This window comes from Bacillus rossius, chromosome 7 (genome assembly GCF_032445375.1).
Source record: "Bacillus rossius redtenbacheri isolate Brsri chromosome 7, Brsri_v3, whole genome shotgun sequence".
Lineage (NCBI taxonomy): Eukaryota > Metazoa > Arthropoda > Insecta > Phasmatodea > Bacillidae > Bacillus > Bacillus rossius.
The window spans coordinates 38,631,495-38,653,797 of NC_086335.1; the positions used below are offsets into that span (position 1 = coordinate 38,631,495).

At 36.8% G+C, this 22,303-nt stretch overlaps 1 protein-coding gene across 3 annotated transcripts; it reads right to left on the reverse strand.

Moving 5' to 3' along the window:
* Nucleotides 1-1,430: 1,430 nt before the first annotated feature.
* On the reverse strand, nucleotides 1,431-21,072 carry LOC134533858 (uncharacterized). 3 transcript variants are annotated; one of them, XM_063371556.1, is made up of 4 exons: nucleotides 20,925-21,072; nucleotides 9,963-10,108; nucleotides 2,909-3,070; nucleotides 1,431-1,759 (listed from the first exon to the last, which is right to left on the reverse strand). In XM_063371556.1, the coding sequence occupies exons 2-4, from the start codon at nucleotides 10,092-10,094 to the stop codon at nucleotides 1,526-1,528; spliced, it is 528 nt and encodes a 175-aa protein (XP_063227626.1). In that variant the 5' UTR covers nucleotides 10,095-10,108; nucleotides 20,925-21,072; the 3' UTR covers nucleotides 1,431-1,525. The 3 variants fall into 3 exon arrangements, with proteins under 3 accessions (XP_063227626.1, XP_063227627.1, XP_063227628.1); XM_063371557.1 differs by having other exon boundaries at nucleotides 20,837-21,070; XM_063371558.1 differs by lacking the exon at nucleotides 20,925-21,072 and adding an exon at nucleotides 16,082-16,223.
* Between the last annotated feature and the right edge of the window lie 1,231 nt (nucleotides 21,073-22,303).

Consider the following 22,303-nt stretch of genomic DNA (forward strand, 5'->3'; position numbering starts at 1 on the left):
TTAAATTTTATAACTGGAATATTCTTTTATGGACTGTCGTTACTATTTTTGTCACAATAGCTCTCTTACTTTTGTATTTTCTTTCAAATTTTTTCAATAGCTATTTAATGTCATATAATAGTGTTAAAAATTATTGCAAGGGTAAATAATTGTGATCATTTGCATATTGTCTTGGTAAATATTAGGTGAAAAACTTAACAAAAATGCAGTTTAGCTATCTCTCTCTCTCTCTCTATATATATATATATATATATATATATATATATATATATATATATATATATATATATATATATATATAAATATAAATATAAATATAAATATATATATATATATATAAAAAAGGAAGTACTGTAATAATTAATAGTAATGACAAGAAAATGAAATAAACTACTTGGCATGTAAGAGGGATACTTAAGCATGCTAACTGGATATATGGAAAGAGCTTATCTCTTTATAATATATATGCTACAATGTCACAACTGAAACACGTACTGGCGACAAATAATACATCTCGTGCTTGGCAGGACTGCTAATAGACGAGTGGTAGATTGTAATGCGTGCAAATGATAACTCTTAGCATGTAGAAACAAAAAAAACCTTTATTGAACATTTTTGCAATAGCATACCGAATTCTTACATTCACATATATCTTGTTCTGAATATGTTATTCAGGATAATAAATTGATTTTTGGACAGTAAAGTTCATATTATATTGCATAATAAATATTTAATGATATTGGTTATATATTAAAGCATTTATCTGTAATTTTATTTTTGTATTTACTTAAACTAAATTAAAAAGGGGACTGGAATCAAAATTTTTTTTTAAACTACTAATTATAGTTTTAACTAAGTTAAATATTTATTGAATTTATTTTGTACTGCTTACTCTACAGATTTTAATTATTGGCCTGAGACACAGCAGTATTTTTTAATGAAAATAAACACCTCTTGACAATCCAATAATTATTTTCATTCATAAAGTCTTCCTTAGGATAAAAATATAGTGTCGTATAGTAATAGATAAATTTATTGAAATTCACACAGACTTGGTATAAATGATGAACCTCAACTGGAATAATAATTGTTTAAACAACAGGCCTCTTTAAATTAAAAGAAATCTGGACTTCAGAGGCATAAGACACTATGTCACATAAAATAAACTGTTTAGGAGAGTAGTTTTATTCTCCTACCAGCTTCTATCTTAATTCATATATATATATAGTATTGGTATTTTTTTTGTACTCAAAATTGAATGTATTTTGAACTTTATAATACAAAGGTTTATTTTAAAATAAATTTTCCGGGGTGATAATTTTATTTTGAAGAATGGCCATGGGGTTTTGTGTTTATACGCCAAAAATTAACTTAATATGTGGTTGCGAGACTTTGTATTATTTGCTCCTTCAAAGTGTGTAGCATGTGCATTGTAAACTGTGTTTTTTTGAACGAAATATGGACGTAGTTTCTCATGTCTCCAAGATACGGAAGTGTTTATAATTTCGTTGTTGGTTGACTGTGGTCAAAAGTTGGAGTTGAGTAGAAACGCCCCCACGAGGGCGTCCACGAAGTAGAACACCCCGTTGGAGATGCAGATCATGCCGGCGACCAGCTTCATGTTGCTGTCGTGCTGGGCCGCGCTGACGTCGGCGCTCCGGGAGGTGATGTCCAGGGTCATCTGCAGGCCCCACCACGAGTCGACGGCCAGCGAGCCGACCGCGATGAACAGGAACGCTCCCGCGAGGTTGTAGAACGTCTGGAACCGACGATGCCACGTCTGTGATGGGAAAGTGGCCTCGAATCTACCCTTTCGAATCCTAATTGAGATATGAAAAAGTCGAGAGTAAAATAGTATATTGTCATTGCAGATGCAAAATTTTTAGGTTATCGAGATGTTTGAAAAACTTAGAAAAATATTTCATTACAATCTTTCGTAGTCGTAAAACATTTTGTATGTTAAGATTGTAAAATCTCCAGAAAAAAAACCAACTTACCAGGTTTTGCATCAGTAACAACAATTTGGAAAAACATTCTAACTAAAGTTTCAAAAAAAAAATTTAATCTTAAAAAATATGTTTACTCGTTCGGGATCCAAATAATAATAATAATAATAATAATAATAATAATAATAATAATAATAATATACATAATAATAATGATAATATTTTTTCAGACATGAGTTCTGCATTGCTAAATATTAGGTTACTGTAAGCTGTTATTTTTATATGTGTGTGTGTGTGTTTGATCTTATTGATCCCTCTGATCCGATTCACCCCATTTTATGGTACCAAGGCCTAAATTATTTTACTCTGGACTCTCAACTGAGAGTTGTTTTTTATATTGAGTTTATATTCAGTTGAGAGTCCAGAGTAAAATAATTTAGGCCTTGGTACCATAAAACAGGGTGAATCGGATCAGAGGTATCAATAAGATAAAACACACATATTGAATCATAATATAGCAGAATAGAACTATACATAGAAATATGTATTAGAACTATCATTAGAACTATTATAACAACTTTTGACCCTATTCACCCCTCTGATCCTATTTACCCTGTTTTATGGTATTTAAGCACTACAATGCTACTGTAGCTAGTTTTTTAAAAACATTTTTTTAGAACTTTCCTTACATAAAAACATAAAATATCTGATGTATAAAAAGAATTGCATTTTTGGTATTGATGAATTGTTTATATATATAAATAAAATAGAGAGAGAGAGAGAGCTATTCATTTTCTGCTTTGAAAATTCAAGAACAGGTTTTTACATTACGACAATATTACCATTTCTTCCGAAGATACTGGTGTTTATCTGTATTTTGAATTTATTCCAGTTTTACATTTTAACTTGCAGAGAATCTATATGTTGGAAGTAAGTATAACACTTGTTTCCTAGTAGCTTACGAGAAGTACAGGCGTGTTTTCTCCAATGATGAAACCTCCCAGGACGGCCAGAGGGATCATGAGGTATGCTCCAAAAGTCCCGTAAGACAGGGCCAGTCGGAACATGCTGTTCTCGAGGTAGGCACCCATGGAGTATAGAATTATACATAGGGCCAGCAGTGACTGGAAAAAATTAAATGAAATGCACCAAATTAATTAGTTGCAGGACTAAATATCTTAGATCTATAAAATATGATATGTACCTTAATCAACCAATTATTGTTAACATTTTGGGTAATTTTAGGTATTCTCCCACTGTAAGCCGGGTAATCAGATTAAGTACTAGTTTTTACTTAAGAAAAGCTATTCAGTATTAATATTGTAATGAAATGAGTAAATATTTTGTGGTGGGAAAAAACCTATAATTACTGTTTTCAGCAAGCAATACAGTTAAAAAAAATAGCTGAAACACAGTTAAAATTCTTTACTACTACCAAAATAATTTACAGGTACTTGCCTTTACAATGCATTGTTAAATAACAAACCAGCTTAAGACATGTTTTATAGTATGGTGTTCAAACAGAATATGTATTTTTTATGAGAATGTAAATATGATAACAGTTACTGCTCAAGTATATTAGTTCACATTTAATTTCAATGAAATATAATTTTGGCAACTATGTATAACGTTAAATTTTTTTGAGTATATTTTTAAAATAAGGTTGCGTAAGTACAGAGGTTTGACTTTTTCTATAACCTGCAAGTCACAATGCATGAGATAGTTGAGTTAAACAATATGTGTATGTGTATTTATAGAGGTAACAGTTTGTCTGTATGTCTCTTTATTATTAATCACAAATACATACTTGAATAGGAAAATAAAAAAAAATTCAAACATAAAAAATAAAAATGAACTTGTGATAAAATCATTCTGAGTGAATTATTATGTTTAGTCAGTGGTAGTAAAGAAAATGTATTTTACTGTATGTATTTTTTCCTGAAAATTCGGACACAATTAATGTTGTTATATGGAACCAATATAGTGAAATTAAGTTTTATTATTACTTTTAGATTTTTCTCATGTAGGTAGTTACTAGTTCAGATGAGCCTGATTACTGAACATTATGATACCGTAGTAAACTTAGCAATAGCCAACTCCATTTACCATACTGCAGTCTAAGACTGACTTGTGTAGTGTATTTAGCATAGGTAAACTTTATGGTACAGCTGTCTGCTGCCATTGTCACTCCTGTTTGGAAAGTAGGATGGGGGGGAGAGAGAGAGAGAGGGGGGGGGGGGCCACCTGTGTCGTGATGTGTGCCACCGATGTCACCCTTAGGGATTGGTTTAGTGGCCTAGATGGCATTGCTATTCCTTAGAGCTACGTTTTCAGACACTATCACGTCATGTGGCTGTATACAAAGATGAGTATCTTCCCTTCAGCCTCTAGAAGGTGTTGTCTGGCCTGGTCAGTCATGCAATGTTGTAATGACTGTGGTGAAGTGAGGCTCCTTCAAGAAAGGCTGCTGGGGAGTATTTGAAATTATATCAATACGTGGTCTTTCGGAGATATGAAAAGAGCGAAAGAGAGAAAAAGAATGAGAAAGACAAAATAATTTGAGAGAAAGCAAGAGAAAAAAAGATAAAGATCAAGTCAGAGAAAAAAGAGAGGAAAAGAGAAAAAAAGAGAGGAAAAGAGAGAGAGAGAGAGAGAAAGGTTTCACTCTGAGAAGTGTTACCGAGAGTGACACCTCGCTAGTTCGTTGATTGGTGGATGTGACAGTGAGATTGATGGGTATGGTCTCAGGACCTAAAAGATGCTGATAAGATTTAGGGACTGTTAAAAGATGTGTATTAGTAATTTAATTCAAGTTAATTAGTATAATTTGAGGGTTTAGAACAATTTTGATGTATTTTTTAATTTTGTTTGCAATTACTAAAGACTAGCATGTACATTACCTATCTTTAGACTATCTAAAAATTGTGCAACCTTGCCAAGAAATTGTCTACTTGATATCATAAGTCTTAGTCTGTCTTTGATCTTAAATATTGTATAGTCTGGAGTTAAATGAATACACTTGTTTGCAAATAGTACTAGTAATTATTTTACAGCATTTCATGAGACATAATATTTCTTTGATGTATAGTAAAAGGGATCTGTTGGCCAATTTTTGTTTAGAAATTTTGGTGGGTAGTTCATTGTATTTTTTGAATCTCAGATATGCTTTTTGAGAGGCTATTGGTGCATGACTATGCAAATATTTAAATTATTGATTTTGCTATAAAAAAAGTGCTGATATCACCAGAAAGGTATAAATTATTAACAGTATAACACTAAACACCAAGATGTAGAATATGCAGTGTAACACTAAGATAAAAACAAATGATAGGTACCTAAGGGCACTTCACTTACCAATTGATGTTTTATCATTTATGATAGTCCAGTTCCTTATTGGGGTAATATTTTATTTAGTTATTCAAAGTACTTTTTATTAGATATGCATATGCTCTGTATTCTGTGCGTTATAACAGGGCCGGAACTAAGGGGGGGCATGGGGGGCATGTGCCCCGGGCGGCAAATATCAGGGGGCGGCAAAATATGAAAAGTGGTTCACTAAAAAAAGTTGAAACTAGTCATTAAAAAAAGTTTTGAAAGTGTACATATCGCAACAAATAAGTTAGCTAAGAAATTAAGAAATTCTATTTTACTTGATTATGCATAATTTGTAAATATATTCGTACTTCAAATGCGTTACTTCACTCTAAGAAACAAGTATTACCATAATTCGTGGTCTGGAGTGAGTAAAACCACTGCGATGAGAGCTGGCATCTCAAGGACCCGTTGCGCGGGTGATCACTTGGCTGAGCAAGATGTAGCCCTTTCTCTGATAGATACCCTCATTTTACCAGCCCCTACTCAGTCGCTCCTGTGTTTTCGTACCATGTGTGTCTCTGCCTGAGGACGGGAGCAGATAGCAGTTCCCGAAACGTCGCTTGTTTCTGTTTTGGAAAAACTATTGTGTTTGTTTCGTCTTTTCGTTTTGTCGTGTTTTTGTCTCGTTTGAACCATTGTGCTGAATTTTTTTTCAGTTCAATATTTTTTGTGTCATCATGATTTGTGGGTATTTTTTGTTCTCTTAGTACATATTTCTTTGTTTTTCTTTGTTTGTTGACCATATTCCTGTTACGGAATATTTTGTGGTGTTTATATTCTGTTGACAACAGCAATTGTTTGCTTAATTTGTGCTTTTTGTCTTTTGGTTATTTTTACTTATTTATTTTATTTTTTAGTTTTCTTCTACAGAAAAAGTGCTTAGCAATGGCTTATGTACAAAAAACTTACATCAAGTAATGTTGAAAGTCATTGACAGATTAATTATGGAACTGAGTAACAGGTTTAAGGCTTTGGAGAACATTAACAATAAGTTTGGATATTTTAGTGGTGTTCAAATTCATAAAATGGAAGTAGAAGATTTAAAAGTCAAAGCAGCAGAATTAGGAAACACAGGGCCGATCTTAACAAAGTAGAATTCGTATTTGATATTGAAAGTTTTAAGCACCATGCATTAACAGTAGACTATGAATTAAAAGATGCTGCAGCATCAACAATGTTGAGCCTTATCTACAAAATAAAATTGGAGGAGGCACATCCTAACATTACTACTGCTCTGAGAATGTTTTTCACCCTTCCAGTTACAATTGCATCAGGTGAAAGAAGTTTTAGTAAACTTAAACTTATTAAAAGCTATTTGAGAAGCACGATGGGCCAGCAGAGATGAACAAATCTAAGTATTATTTATATCTATTGAACACAAACGAGCTGCTTTGATCAATTTTGATGATATTATTAACACTTTTGCAGCTAATCATGCTCAAAAAATTAAATTTTGAACTGAATTTCTTTATATGGTTATCAATACAATATTATACTTAATTCAGAATCACATGTTCCTTATGTAATTTTAGTACTTAATAAACTTATTGGTAAGACATTAATTTTCACTTTTGTGCAAACAATAAACAATAGTTTGATAACAGTCTACTTCATTATAATAAAAAATGTAATTGTATTAGTTTTCCAATTAGTGTACTTGATAAATAAAAGTTCTTAATTATGTATAAGTGAATGGTATCATTTCAACCACCGCTTCTAACGAAAAAGGGTACGTATTTTATAATGTTGGTAAGGAGGGGGCTGCAAATTAAGCTTTGCCACCCCTAACAAATCTCCTAGTTCCGGCCCTGCGTTATAATGATTTTCAGATACCTAGCCCAAATTTACAGCATGTACGTATGTGATCTCTGTGATGTCACGTCTATGTCTCAATGACTCATCATGGAGTCATAACTTAACATGACGTAGATGTTAACAAGTTGATCATAAAAAATGGTTTTTGACTTCACTTCTGACTGTCATAAAACAATCCAATTAATACTTTTTGATCCTATAATATTACCCTTAGAGAAAAAAATTTAATAAAAAAGAATGTAATACTATTTATTTAATAAAATAATAACAATAATTGTTTCTTTGACTAAACTGCATTATTCTAGAGAAATGAATTCTCAACAACTTTATTTTGTGTTATATTTATTACTGTGGTTATCGTCTGATCTCCAACAAGCAATATGTAACCTTAATTCACTATAACATATATTCAACTTTTACTATTTCATTCAGGGACATTAATGATATCTCATCTACATCTAGTTACATTGCTAGCACTTCACATTGTACCAAGAGCCAGGTGTCAATTTTTTGTGACTTCTCACTTTGACATCCTTTCTGTAATGTTGCATAGTGATGTAACAAAAGTATTTGCTTAGTATGCCGTCGTCCGGGGTCTCTGGCTCGAGTCCCGGTGCGGTTCCTAGCGGGGGTGGCTGCTGTGAATGTAATGTTTCCGGGTGGGCGCCAGACTAGCTCTGGTTCTAGTCGATAAGGTGGGTCGTGGGGTCGATTGCCCTGCGTGGCCCACTAGGACCGTCGGCGATGTTGCGTGGGTTTAAGGAATTCCCTACTCGGCGGTGGTTGGGAATCGTAGGGTTAAGTAATCATACGCTGGAATGAGGCAATAAATGACGTGCGTCATTTATTCAGGCGACTGTGGTTCGGGTGTAACTCGGTTGGTTACACGCCACGTCGTACAACAGGTGACGTCACAAAAATACAAAAACTACACAATTACACAAAAATGAGTTTGAAAGTTACTCAATAAAAACGTGGCACAAGTTTACAAAAGAAATGTTACACGAGGGTGCGTTACACAGGTTTATGAATGTTACGTGGGGATGCGTTGCACAAGTTTATGAATGTTACGTGGAGATGCGTTGCACAAGTTTATGAATGTTACGTGGAGGTGCGTTGCACAAGTTTATGAATGTTACGTATTAGCGTGGCACTAGGCGTTTCTGAGCCTGGTTACTCACACGAGGGATGAGGGTGATTGGAGGCGGCCAATCCCGTAAGTCTACGTATCGAGGCGGTGCTCGCGTCCACGGTAGTGGAGCGCGGACCGCAGCTAAATTCGTTCAAAATTCCCTTACGGGTGGTGTCAGTGCCGGAGCGACTGATTTTAACTAAAGTTCTGTTCCTCGGGAGACGGCCCGTGCCGGATGCTGAACCTACCCCGTGGACCAAGTGTGGTGCAGGGGGGTTTTAAATTTATGCGGCCGGATTAGGTCCTGGACCGAAAATTGGACCGGGTACGCACGGAGAGATTAGTAAAAAAGAGGTTTTAAGAAGTGACTATATTTACCAGAAGTGAACTCGGTGTGGACAAAGGGTGATGTCTCTCCATGGGACGTGCGTCCGCCCCGGTCCACGAGTCGCGCTGTACTGGCGTCATGTCATGGCGTCCGGTCGAGGCTCGGTGGCCCTCGCGCCAGGGTTGACCTCATTACGTTAGTTTCTCTGTGACATGTTAAATAAGAGAATTTAATGACGTTAAATTCTTACATTAATTATTAAAGCTGAACCAAGGTCATTCGTCCCTTCTACAAATTGAAGTTATTGTGTTTAGGAATTATTTCATTTAAATTTTACGTCACACCAGCGACTGTTCGTCTCTTGCCGGACTGCTCTGGTGGGGGTAAAAACGTAACACGAGGGGTGAATAATTATGTCATATGGTTTCATTGACTAATTCAGGCAGAAGGCCGCCAGGGGAACACTCACACACGTATCGACGTATTACACACGTGAGTGCCCGGGCACCCCTACGTCGCACTTTCGTCAACCAACTTCAAATTAATATTCAATACTGTTTAATAATATGTGTTTGTTTTTAAACGTGGTTGGTTGAAATGACGGTCTGTTTATTAGGGGGCCGGGCACTACCTTGGTTGCTGGTGGCTCGCCTGACTCGGGTGGGCCATGGCTAGGGGCGCGTTCCGTTAGCGGGGTTGAATACTGGCGGTTGCAGGTCGGGCTTTAGGGTGGCCTTCGGTCGGACAACGTCACGTATGTCTCAAAAAATTTCTGATGCAACTTGATGGGATATCATTGCTAAGAATGTATTGATGATTCTGCATGTTGTATCCAATTATTTTTTTTAGGCATTATAGAGTTGTAAGCATTCGACCATTGGGTACCCAGTGGAGGTGGTAATGGAGAGGGAATATGAAGGAAACATTTCCCTTCCCCCTAAAGTTATGAAGAAAAAATAATAATGCAAGATCTTGGTGAAGGCAGTATGTTATTCTGGGTGTTGGGTGAGCTGTTACAAACACCTGGAGTCACAAACCACAAAGGCAGTGATGCATGTTGAGGATGATAATGCAACTGTCCAAACCCTTTATTGAACTCATGTCTTTTGAATACAAATATTTTAATTTAATTTTTTTTAAATCCCCACCTGGAATAAATCCTTTTATCTGCAACTGTGGGTAGCTTACCAAAACATGCTGTGTACACTGTGTGTTACTAAATGATTGCACTGGCAGTGGCTTTACCATCCCCATGTGCAGTTCTGTTCGAAAGGATATTCAGGATTCGTTGCCCGTTAGTGAGGTTAAAGCTCAAGGTTAGCCCCTGTGCATAAAAGGAATAAACGTTCATATTTTGTTGTCTCACCAACTGTACTATTTTGAAAGCGATGGCAGTGTTTCTGTTTTTAATTGGCACAGGGCTTCTGTAAACTCGGCCCATCATGGTGCTGTCTCCCATCAGGAATGTCCTGCTTCCAAACTCTCCCAGGGACGTCATCGTAGCTGACTATCCTGAAAATAAGAAGAAGAAAAATTTATACAGAAAAGCATTATTAGTCAAGTCAGTTTTGATTGAAATTGTGTTCAGTGAAGATGGTATTTCTCAAAATTTGATTAGTGTTGCATAGGGTGATCTAAGATATTGATAGTTGTTTGTTAGATTGGTGGTAGGATCAAAAATATAGCATGAAAAATAAAATTAATAGCTTAATACTACTTGCACATTAATTACAAATTAGAATTTGGTTACCACTTACTGGTTTTATTTTAATGACTAAAAATATATATAGTATTACAGCAGATCATAATACACAGAATGGAATTTATGCAAAATATAATTTATTAAAATTATTATTTAAATGTTATGGTTCTTCTTTCTTGCACTGACTAATATTCTTGGAAAATATTATTTTTTCTGACTCAGTACCTATTTCATTCTTCCCCATAAGTAAAAAATATTCCATCTAGTTTTAAACACAGCCAATATTCATTTTAAAATGTTAAATTGCTAGGTGTCTCATGGGGAAAGCTGCCTACTTTTCTTCCTTAACATAGTATTAAAGTGGACTCCCACTAATCCGAACGGGATTTGTAAAAATTGCGTGATTCATAGCTTAGGTCTGCATACACACTAAAATTAAAATTAAAATTACGCCGTAGGAAAAGGACTATTTAAGCAAAACAAATTTTTTTTATAGTTTTACCCATAGAAAAACTTGTATAGTGTGAATTTTAAGGCAAATTCTGTTTAATTCAGACCCAACAGTGTCTGGTTCCATGTATGTAGTGTGTATCAGTAGATCTTTACTGTAGTTTCTTTCTTTGTTAAGTTGTTTAAATATCTCATAAGTTCACTTTTGTGGGAGGCAATGGCAAACCATTGCAGAAACACCTTGCCATGAGAATTTTAGGTGGTGCCTCTCACAGCACTGTTATCTGGAGATCACTGTTCTACAAACTGTTTACAAAACATATTTGAAGGTTTGAAATTCAAAAGGGACTAAATGTCAAAAAACCTGATTCTGAGAAAATTACATTTTGAATATCATTATGCATGGCATTCACTAAACTTTGATGGAAATTCGATAACAACAAAGGTTTGGCATTAGCTACGTTTTGATCACTAGGCATGCACATGGGATATTTTGATGGAATCTTGAACATTTTGGTTTTGGCTTTCACTCTCTCTCTTGAATTTCAATTTGTATTGATGTACTTATTATTATAATGAACATTGTCTTTGATTTGAAACCCAATCCACATTTTTCCTTTGTGCAGTTTCAGCAAGTTAACGTATTTATGAAACGTATTATGTGCTATGTCAAGGTTCATAATATGCCTCCTTCATGTATTTTAATGCATAAGGGCACTTATATACAGTAGCGTAGCCAGGATTTGTATATGGTTGGGGGGGGGGGGGGGGGGTTAAGAAGCATGGTCCCCCCCTATTAAAGCGGGGGGAAAAATGAATAATATTTTTACCATTACAATATTTAAAATTAAGTACCGAAAGCTGCTCAAATAGCACTATTTTACACCTTAAAATCCAAATTTTGAGTGGACGTGGACAAGGCACTTGGATTGATTAAAATATCTTTAATTAATTTCTTACTTCATCACTCAAACAATTTTTTAATAAAAAGTTGTTTGAGTGATGAAGAAATTAATTAAATATATTTTAATCAATCCATATGCCTTGTCCACGTCCACTCAAAATCATAAATCATGCTGGAAGCTCGACAATACAAAAAAAAAAAAAAGGAATAAAAATGGTTGGGTTTTGGCAGAACTGGCCTATTCCTGGAAACAATTAGCTTTAGCTTGAAGAATTAGGTACCTAGTCACCACCTGCTTATAATTACCGCGCTGGTTAAATACAATAGGTGTAAGATATTTGAAAACTTGGGACCCGTTACGGCATCACAACCTTATAACTTCTGCTCGTGACAGGGGTAGGGGAAGGTAAGGAGAATCGGCAGGGCTCACTTACTCTTCCCCTCCAGTGCAGTGGCCGGTGATAGCAGTAAAACACCCAGGCTTTTAGTTAACCTGCTTTCAGATAAGAAAAAAATGTTGGTTTGGGGGGGAGGGGGGTGATAGAACCCCTAACCCCCCCCCCCCCCCCCTGGTTACACCCCTGCTTATATATCCTTTAATTTTACCAAGCATTCTTAAAAACTCCTCAACCAGTCTGATATTATTGTTCAAACTGCAGGCAAAAATCATGGCATTGATATTTAATTGGTAGGTATACTTTGGACTCATGCAGTAAGCACATGCTTGAAATAATACAAATACTTTTCAAGCCAATGTTTTATTTGTCCGTAGAACAGAGAATGTGATCAGTTTAATTTTAAAACAATATTAATTGTTTTTATAATGGAATATATTGATGAATATCTGAAGTTCTTAAAGGACTAAAAATCTCCTTAATTTTTGTATATTATATTGGATAGGAACCATGTGTTCAGGTGACTGCGATGACTATAAAACATTTTTTTTTTGTAAATTTCTGGGGAGTTCTTAAACTGAACTGATTGCACATCTCTTTGTCATCATAACAAGTCGTGGGTACATCTATGTACAGAAGAAATGACAATGTCGAGGTGAATCCAGCAGATTTAAGTGGGGAATATGCTGCTCCTATACCAAGTGTGAGGGGCTATATTGTGATGTTTCTCTGCTCAGTTAGAATGTAAATAGTAAGTTACAAAATGGTTTAAAGCACACAATCGGCTGTCTTCGCCCTTTTAATAGACATAACGTATTGTGGTTAGTGTCGTTCTGCTTGCATGTTATAGACGGTGTCATTTGAAATGTGAAATTTAAGCACACATTCACGAGGCAGTGTTCCATTACTTGTGCAAAGTCACGAAAATGCATACCCACTAGCATCGTTCTGTCATGCTATACATTCGTTTTTTGAAAGAGTACCGTAAAACGGGGTGAATAGCAACAATTTTAAACTTTGTAATCTCAAAGTTCATTGGTATATAATGATGTTGCCAACATATATATTTTTATAGTCTTATCTTGGGTGGTAGTTTCTAAATCTATAATGTATATGCGGCAATTAAAATTATTAGTATTATAAATTAATAAATTTTTTGCTGTTGCAATTCACCTCCCGAATGGGGTGAATTGCAACAACAGTGTTTTTGTTATGAATGTTGCTAGTAAGACATCTGGAAGGGTGAAATGCAACAGTACATTCATGAATAGATTTTTATTAAATTATTTTCAAGTCATTACCATCATTAAAACTTAAGAGAATTAAAAAAAAAAGCAAAACATTAGGGCCTAATTTACACAAGTTAACATATTATTTCAAAATAAATGCGCATTGCACTTGTTTACATTTATATATAGCTGCAAATTTTGTGATCTAAATTAACACAGATTTCAAGCCACATCTTATTGATTCCACTTTTCTGATGATGTTGAAAATTTCAACACTCCTCTTCTTAAGACAGAAGGAGGTTTCACTCTGCCTATAATTTGAGAAAAAGAAAATGCACAAATATCTAAGACTAGAGGGTACACAAAAAGACCACCACCAATGAGATCTTTAGAATGAACTTTTTTCTCTCTCAAAAAACTCCCCTGAAACATGCCATCTTTTTGTTCTGGTGATTTTTGCACCACACCAATATAAAACTGGCTAAGAAATTGTACTAGCAACCAGTCTCCTTCTTTCACACAATCAATCTGTACACTAGAAACATTTTTAAATGTCTTGCCATTTCGCATCACGTGAGGTTGTGCCAATGTCTCTAGGGATGTGGATGGTGACTCCGATATCAACTCTTCTATTCTATCAGTGATTGGTTCTGATATATCACGCACAACACACTCCTCGGGATCATCAGTTTCTTCCGAATCACCACAAAAATCCATTCCTTTGACACTTCGACCTGGCACGACTTGAACTTTTTTCCTTTGTTGACGTTGTTTTGGTAGGTCATTGTACCGCATTGACTGCAATATGTTTACTACAACGTCATCAACAACAGCACCATTGGTTTCTCTAGAATGTAGACTGTGGTTAGGCAAACGAGAAAGAACTGCCTCAGCATCTATCGGAATAATTCCACATTTCCTGAAGCCTGATACTACATTCTTCTTCTGGTTAGGTTCGATCTTGGACATCAGTGTTTTCAACAGATGTGGAAAAGTGGTTTTTGGAACTGATGATTCCTTCCTACCTGGACCTTTTTTCCATTCTGTTAGTATTGTACGCCAAGCCATCTTCAGTGGTCTAAAACATGCCACATCTAAAGGTTGTGTCAAGTGAGTTGAATTGGCTGGAAGAAAGACAAATGAAATATCATGTTCGGTACATTTCTGAATGGTGTCAAGAGAGAGATGTGATGACAAATTGTCCCCTATTAGGACTTTTTTCCCAGGTCCTAATTTGTTACAATATTTTATTGCAATTTCCGACACCCAATCCTCAAAGCAAGAGGCATCAAACCAGCCAGAGATGGTTCTGTTGTAACGTGCTCCTTTTGGTCCACCTACTGTCCAAGACTCATATAAATGTTGTGCCTTGTAAACAACATAGGGTGGTAGGCCATCACCATTACCTGCTGCTGCAAACATGACAGATGTTGCAGATTTGCTGTGATTGACAACACGTTCTGGATATTTAATTCCTCGTTTTGCGATGATTTTCTTTCTACCAGGGTCATCTTGTAGGTTAGATTCATCATAATTTATGATGTAGGATGGTGGAACATCACATAGTGATATATCAAGATGGGAAAAATACAGCTTCAATTCATCATAGGAAACGCCTGCCCTGCTGCGTTTGATGTTCTGACACATGCGCTCTGAAAGTCTACCCTTATGTCGTTTCAAAAATAACCTAGCAAATTCTTTCCCAGGCATGTTGTTTGCAAACTTGCTCACACGACGACCACTTTTGTCTAAATAATGTTTTACTATCATTCGTAAATCATAGCCATCCATTGGATAACCCCACTCGCTCACCTGTACTAACCTGTCGACAATAAGGGTCTCCACTTCAGGAGGTAAAACCTGTTGTCCTCCAATCTGTCGTATTGTCTCACCTTTTTTCTTCTTTTTTATGAATCGCGAAAGCACTGTATGGTCAAGGTTGTATTTCAAAGCAGCTTTCCTGACACTGCATACTAGGCCTTTTTCAATGTCACTCATTGCACATTGCAACACTTCCTGTGAATGTTTTCTATATTGTCTGCTGCATGAATCACGAATATAAACGCGCGGCATTTTAACAATAATTACACTAGAGAAACGAGTTACACTGATTTACTATTGTTATGATGTCAATACACATCAAATTACTAACATTGTATACCCTGTGACATAACCTCTAGCCAAACACACACAACAAACAGCTGTTGCAATTCACCCCACTTTTAGACAGCTTGATTAACTTTACAGAAAAAAATTCTCAACTATTTAAATAGCCTCCAACGTTGTTTCCCTAAGTTAAATATCATGACAAGATACCACTAAGAATAATTTTTTACCATTGAATATATAACTTAACACGAGGAAAATATTTTTCTAGATAAAGTTATTTCCTCTTTGAAAAGTAATATATTTTTACTTATTTATTCTGTTAATGCCACGCCAAGGAATATTCGGGTGCCATATTGGAAATTATTTTTTTTAGGTACCCTGTTTTATGTATATTATGAAAATGAATTCGAGAAACCACATAAGATATATGTTTTTTCGTCATGAAGGATATTATTACACTCCGATGTTTTGTTGCAATTCACACTCCTGTTGCAATTCACCCCGTTTTACGGTACCATAATGGATTGACAAGCGTTTGGGCATTTTGTTATAAAGATAGAGGGATGCACATTTTTCAGTTTTCAAATATAAAGAACGTAAGTCAGAAGATGTGACTACAATTTAAATTGTAAAATAGTAGAAAACAAATTCATTCCTGGACTTATATTGATAATTATTGTTAGCAGTGTGTAGTACCTAAATTTTTCTTCTGGGACAGGCTGGAGGCTGAAGTGCAAAGTGAGTGTTAATGACGGCAGCCATCTTGGATTGTAACAGCATGATGGCCATTTGGATGACCTTAATCCCTGGTTGCCATTTTGTTTTCTGTAAATTTCTGCCATCCTAGAAAATGATGTCACAGTCGCCATCTTGGATTCTAGAACTTTATGCCATCATTTATTCCACTATTTTGAATTATGTCATGCCTACTATGTTAAAAATCTGTAATTATCAATCAAAAAATTTGGAAAAAAATACCAAAAACCTTTTTTAAATATACCGATTTATATACTGATTGATTTGAACGATAACTGTTCTTGGTTAGATCCTTGGTCGAAAATATTTGTTTAGGTAAATGTCACATCAATGTAATATTTTATCATAAAGGTACTTCTTGAATCAGGCCTTGCTTCTCGCACATGTTGCTCAAAAATATTTGATTAAATGTCATATCAACATAATATTTTAATAAAAGTACTTCTTGAATCAGGCCTTACTTCTCGTACACGACGATGTCGAAAACAAACATGGAATTGGCTCTTGCTTCTCTAGGACTATGGTTCACAAAATGTGTTCCGCAGAACTCTGGGGTTCTGTGGTAGGGTCAGAGGAGTTCCATGAGTCAGGACGAATGTCATATATAGCGGGCACAATTATTGTCAAATAATTTTCTTTGAAGGAGTTGGGGTCTCGCCAAAATAAAAGTCGATCATAAAGTTCCCTGACCGAAAAAAAAAAAGGAATTGGGAAACGCTACTCTAGGAGAGACAACATCTGCATTGTCAGTAAATGGAAATTACGTACTCCATGCCTTCCATCGATCGTAAAATGGTAGCCAAGCACTTGTTTTTCGGCTTTTGCAGTGACTTGAAATACAGGTACACGTTATCGAATCGAAGACTGTTTGGTTCCTCCAGAAAACTCGACAGAAAGCATTTTTTGCCGCGGTTAGATGGGCCTGCGAGTTCCCCAACATGTGCAGTATGTTTACGAAGAGTCATACTTAGGCCTACATGTAGGGTGGTTACAATGGCGGAGGCAAGAAAAAAGAAGAGGACTATAGGGTGTATTATCCTTAGTTTGAACGAACATCTACTCCCTCTCTTTCTGATGCTCGATATCTGCTATTAGCGATGACCTTGTTCCCATGTGCTCGGTTGACAGATGTACGCCATAAAGAGCAAATGTTTTAGACACAACTTTATAATGCAACGGAAATGTTTTTTTAATGTATTTATGAAACATAGACTTTTTTCAAGGGAAATTTGTAATGAGAATTTTAAGAAAAAATCATTTGCTCTTATTTAGTTAAGAACATAAATTGATAACATTCTATTTTTTTTATTATTATTTCTAAGAAAATGTACTTGAAAGATGCCATCTTGGGTTCAAACACTTTTGGCAACAATTTTTTTTACACAATAAATTATTTTTAAAAATTGGCTTCATTTGAGCATATATAAAGGAATGACTTGTTATTGAAATTGACTGACTGCAAAAAAAAAATAGTTTCTTCTGTGAAATGATTATATATGTGTCTAGCCATGAATTAATATTTTTCCTTTTCTTTCCTTCAGAATGACTACGAATGTAATAATACTGAAAATATACACTATTTAAAGGTCTCATAAATATAAAAAAAAATAGTAAAATAAAAAATATAATAAAGCTTATAATAACTAACGAAGATGTACAAAATATTGTTTTAAGTGTCGGTGAACTGGGTAGAATCGATTCGGCAACAGCGGGCGCCATTTACCCGGTCCTGCAAACTGACTGGGGAAGCCTTCATTTCACAGACAAGAGAGCCACACCCGAAGTTCCCCGAAGTTCATGCTCGCTTTTTTTCCCTCGTTCTATCTCATTGTATAAACCGGTGTGGCATTAAATTTTGCGGTCGATTAGGATAGGTTAGCTACATTATAAATACTTTAAAACATTGTGGATGGTTGGTTATATTAGGTAAGTATATCTACATTAAAAATACTGTAAAAGCATTTTATGGTTGCTTAGCAAATAACTTTTTAATATGTAGCTATCCACGGCTAGGAAACCGTTTACATGATTTCATAGTATCTTTAATTTAGCTATCCTAACCAAATCAACGGTCGACAATGTTTTAAAGTATTTATAATGTAGCTAACCTAACCTTTTACAATGAACAAAAATAACCCGAAGATGCACGATCGGACGTTTGGCTCTCTCGTCTGTGAAAAGAAGGCTTCCCAAACTGACGGTGGGATGCTCTGGAGGAGGATAGTCGACGACAGTGCCTGTAGCCAGGTCCGCGGGTATCGGCGCGGTCGTGGAAGACAGGCACGAAGCAAGCGGGGCTCTCGTGACAGGGCGATCCTGTAGAACTGCTCTCCGCAGTACGGGGGCGGAGAACATGGCCCCCACAAGGGTGGGTCCAGGGCCCGGGCCCAGCCCTGTTTATTTATATCTCAGTGTGTGAAATAAATATACACACTCTCTGTGGTTATTTTAAAGTAAAATAATTTTATAAATAAAGTTTAGTTTGAACTTATAAAATAGTAACCACAATTCTACCATGTATTTTCAGGTTAAGTAACGATCTAAAAAGAGCGTAGGTAAGAAATATCCATGCAATTATAATGTAGCACGTGACTGTAAATTGGGTGGGGGGGGGGGGGGGGGGGGCCCTTCTCCGATCCTGGGTCCAGGGCCCGTAATCGAATGTGGAGGCCATGGCGGAGAGACAACACAGCGCCCGGGGAAGAAAGACCCTCTCGACCCAGCTGCGAGTAGAACGCGGTGCATCCGGTCCTGCCAGTCAGGAGTCCTGATCACTAGCGATGGGCAGAACGATTCAATTGACCGAATCCATTCGTTTGAATCAGTTCCGTTCAATGATTCGTTCAAAATATTAGTTTTTTTTTGTTCTTACTACCGACAGCGATATTGGACACATATCAAGAATCAAAGCTCGTTCATTTTATTCGAGTATCCGCTACGTCTGGACGGCCAGCTATCGTAATCTGTCGGCTCGGATAAGCTGAAATTACAGATGTCAGGTTGTACACTGGCTGTTACAGAAAAAAAAGTGCATGAACACATTTCAAAGCTCTCGCCAATAAATTTAGTAAACAAAACCTACAGAATCATGAATAATAATTGTAATTAATTATTCTTGTTGAATCGCTAACCCCACTATCCCATCTTTTTTCTTTGATTAGCCTAGTCATCGTTTGCTCGTGTGAACACGCGCACACTGCGATTACTGATTGCTGTGACTCCCGGTATCATGAGTCATTTTGCGAACGAATCACCTCTCTGGTTCCAACGTCTTGTTCTCTCTCTCTCTCTCTCTCTCTCTCTCTCCCCCTCACTCTCTCTGCGTTTTATATTCTCCCGAATCGTGTTCAGCTTTCGAGGCAATCGACTCTCAAAGAACCGAACCTGCACATAGCGAACGAATCGTATTCTTCCGTTCGCTCAAAGATTCGTCCATTTTGAACGAATCGTTCACGAACGACACATCACTACTGACCACTAGACAAAACGACCGGTAATCATCCGACTACTACCTCAAAAGTTGACATTAAATAAGTTAAATTTAAGCATACACCCCTCCATCGTGACAAGTAGTATGTGGAAATAAAAAAAAAACTATTTGCTTATAAAATTAGTATTGCTTATGGATGTTGTAAATAAAAGGTTTTTACAACCAATTAAAATAATAAAAATGTATTTGGAAAATAAAAGTGTTGCCTCAAATTATTTCAATGAAATAATTTTTCTACAGTGACACAATTCACAGTGATTGTAGAGCGTTGTTCAATCGAACATAATTCAGACGTTCAGCGTTCTAATTTTAATTACTTTCTTTATTATTTTCAGTAAAATTGTTATTCAGCCCAACTTCAAAGGCGTATACAAACCTTGGGGGAAAAAAACTTTAGTTAGTCGGTCGAGTTTAGACTCACTCTATAGACAAATGACCAGGAACCGGAAAAATTCGCGGGTTCAATGACCTGCAGGATGAACTCCAAAGTTCTACCAACGTACACTCGGTCAAATGTCACCCACTCATTGGCTGCTGTCTTGTGAGACGTCCCAACGTAGCAGCCTGTGATTCGATAAAGCTTTGGTAGGGCGTTTCTCATTGGCCCAGAGTCATCCAGGTGAGTTGTGAGCCAATAGCAGAGGCAGCACTGAGGTATAACTATTTGTATTTTAGCCTATCGCGAAATGAATACGCGAATTTTTCCGGTCTCTAACAATGACGTAGCCAGGGGGGGAGGCCTGTAGCGCTGGACCCATCCCTTCCAGTGAAGACAGAATTGTATATATCAACTTTGCCACATAAAGTTACAGAGATATTAATTTAGTGAGATTATTGTAGTCCTTAGTGGACTGCAATAATGTGTTTCTTTCCTCGTCCAGCCCAACATGCCTCGTACACAGGAGCGACAGGAGTTGCTTTTCCAAGTTTGCCTATTTGCACAGTTGTTACTGGTACGCATTTATTTCATATACACTTGAAATGTGTGATTCATGTATTAAATAACATAATGAAAAAAAAATTAATCATCAAACTGGCTTAAGGTAAAAAGTACTGAAAACAATTTAAAAATATAAAAAAAATTCAATTTTCTTTTCTCAAGTGAAATCATCACTTAAAATTTCTATGTGTAAAGGTTGGACTTCGTTCCCGGGGTTTTTTGCGTGACAGTTTTCTTTTAAAACACAATTATAGAGAAACCATACTCATGAAAAATGACGTAACGGAAACCCCTCCTTCCGAAATCTGATGTGGCCCGCTCAGCTGACAACACCCACACCTCCACGGTCTCACCTTGCCCGGAGGACGACGGCAACCACAGGCAACCACAGGCAACCACAGGCAACCACAGGCAACCACAGGCGCAGGTGTTCTCGGATCTCGTGCGATGCGTGCGGACGCGCGCGGCGCAGATTGTTGCGATACCACAGAGTCAACAGCGGCGGGCGCTGGCGGGCGCGCCTTATCTTATCATCGCCCGGGCGCTGCAGATATTCCCGGTGACGCCCCGCCCCCACCTCGCGGTGACCCACCCCGCACCACCAAACACTGCAGTTGAAGTTATACTTCTTTAGGCGCGTTATGAAAACCACGAGTGACTCACCACGCACAACCATAATGTAGTCTAAGTTATACTTCTTGAGAAGCGTTATGAAAACCACTGGATTTTGTTTCAGTTTTAAATCCGCTGTAACCAGTACAACTGTTTATATTAATTGTATATTTCATAAGCCGATCTTATGTATTTAATTATTTTATTGTAAAGAGGACAACCTATATAACACATCTAATTGCCAGAGACAACACACTTTTCAACTTCAGGGTCATCTAAGCATTATTATTTGGAAACTTTATTTGCCTTAGTTCAGCACTCTGACACGCTAATATCCAAGTTTTATCTTGGTTGCCGCCCGAGGAATTGAAGATTCGCGTCATCCGCGGTCGTGTGCTATACAGAATTCTCCATACTATGATTTGTGAGAATAGTTCTAGACTGAATAAGTCTTAGATAGGGAGTATCGGCGACATCTAGTGCCAACTTCCGCGTCGGTCCCGTTCGTCCCGTAGTGGTTCCGGACGACTGATGTCAGCGCCAGCTACGATCGGCCACGACGTTTGGTGAGACCGATCCAAATTAAAAAGACGTTTTAGAACGAGAGGGAAGTCGATTCTTCAGCCAGACCCCCGGCTACATCAGATCTTCTGTAGCTCGCCAATTTCAGCTTCCAGCGTCCAGTGTTCCAGCGTCGCAGCAGACCACCTGGAGGTCCTAGGAAGAGAGCCTCAAGCCTCCGACAGCTTATAACTAGACCCGGTATGGTAGTCGATGTGTTTCTGTGACCTCATTTACATCCACTTACTGACACACAGGTCTGACCAAAATGCTAACATACACTGCAAATTATTTTGGTTGTTCCTCTCGCTGAATTGAATGGTAACAGTAACTTCACGTCAATATCTAAGAACCCATTAAAATCGTATGTTTTCCAGCTATTACTATTTTATTTACATTAAACGTCATTTACGTCTAAAACAGACCTGGTCAAAGGTAATGCAAATTTCCACTAGTCACACAACACTACCAAATTTCTTTTTAATAATTACTCTATTGACAGTAATACAATTCAGTGACGTGCTAGCTGGATTGGCAGTCTGGGTAATCAATACAGCAG

Coding starts and splice junctions, on each gene's coding strand:
- LOC134533858 (XM_063371556.1), bottom strand. CDS start 10,094: ATGACGTCCCTGGGAGAGTTTGGAAGCAGGACATTCCTGATGGGAGAC. Junction 3,071..9,962: donor CTTTCAAAATAGTACAGTTG/GTGAGACAACAA, acceptor AATTTTTTCCAG/TCACTGCTGGCCCTATGTAT. Junction 1,760..2,908: donor AAAACACGCCTGTACTTCTC/GTAAGCTACTAG, acceptor CGTCGGTTCCAG/ACGTTCTACAACCTCGCGGG.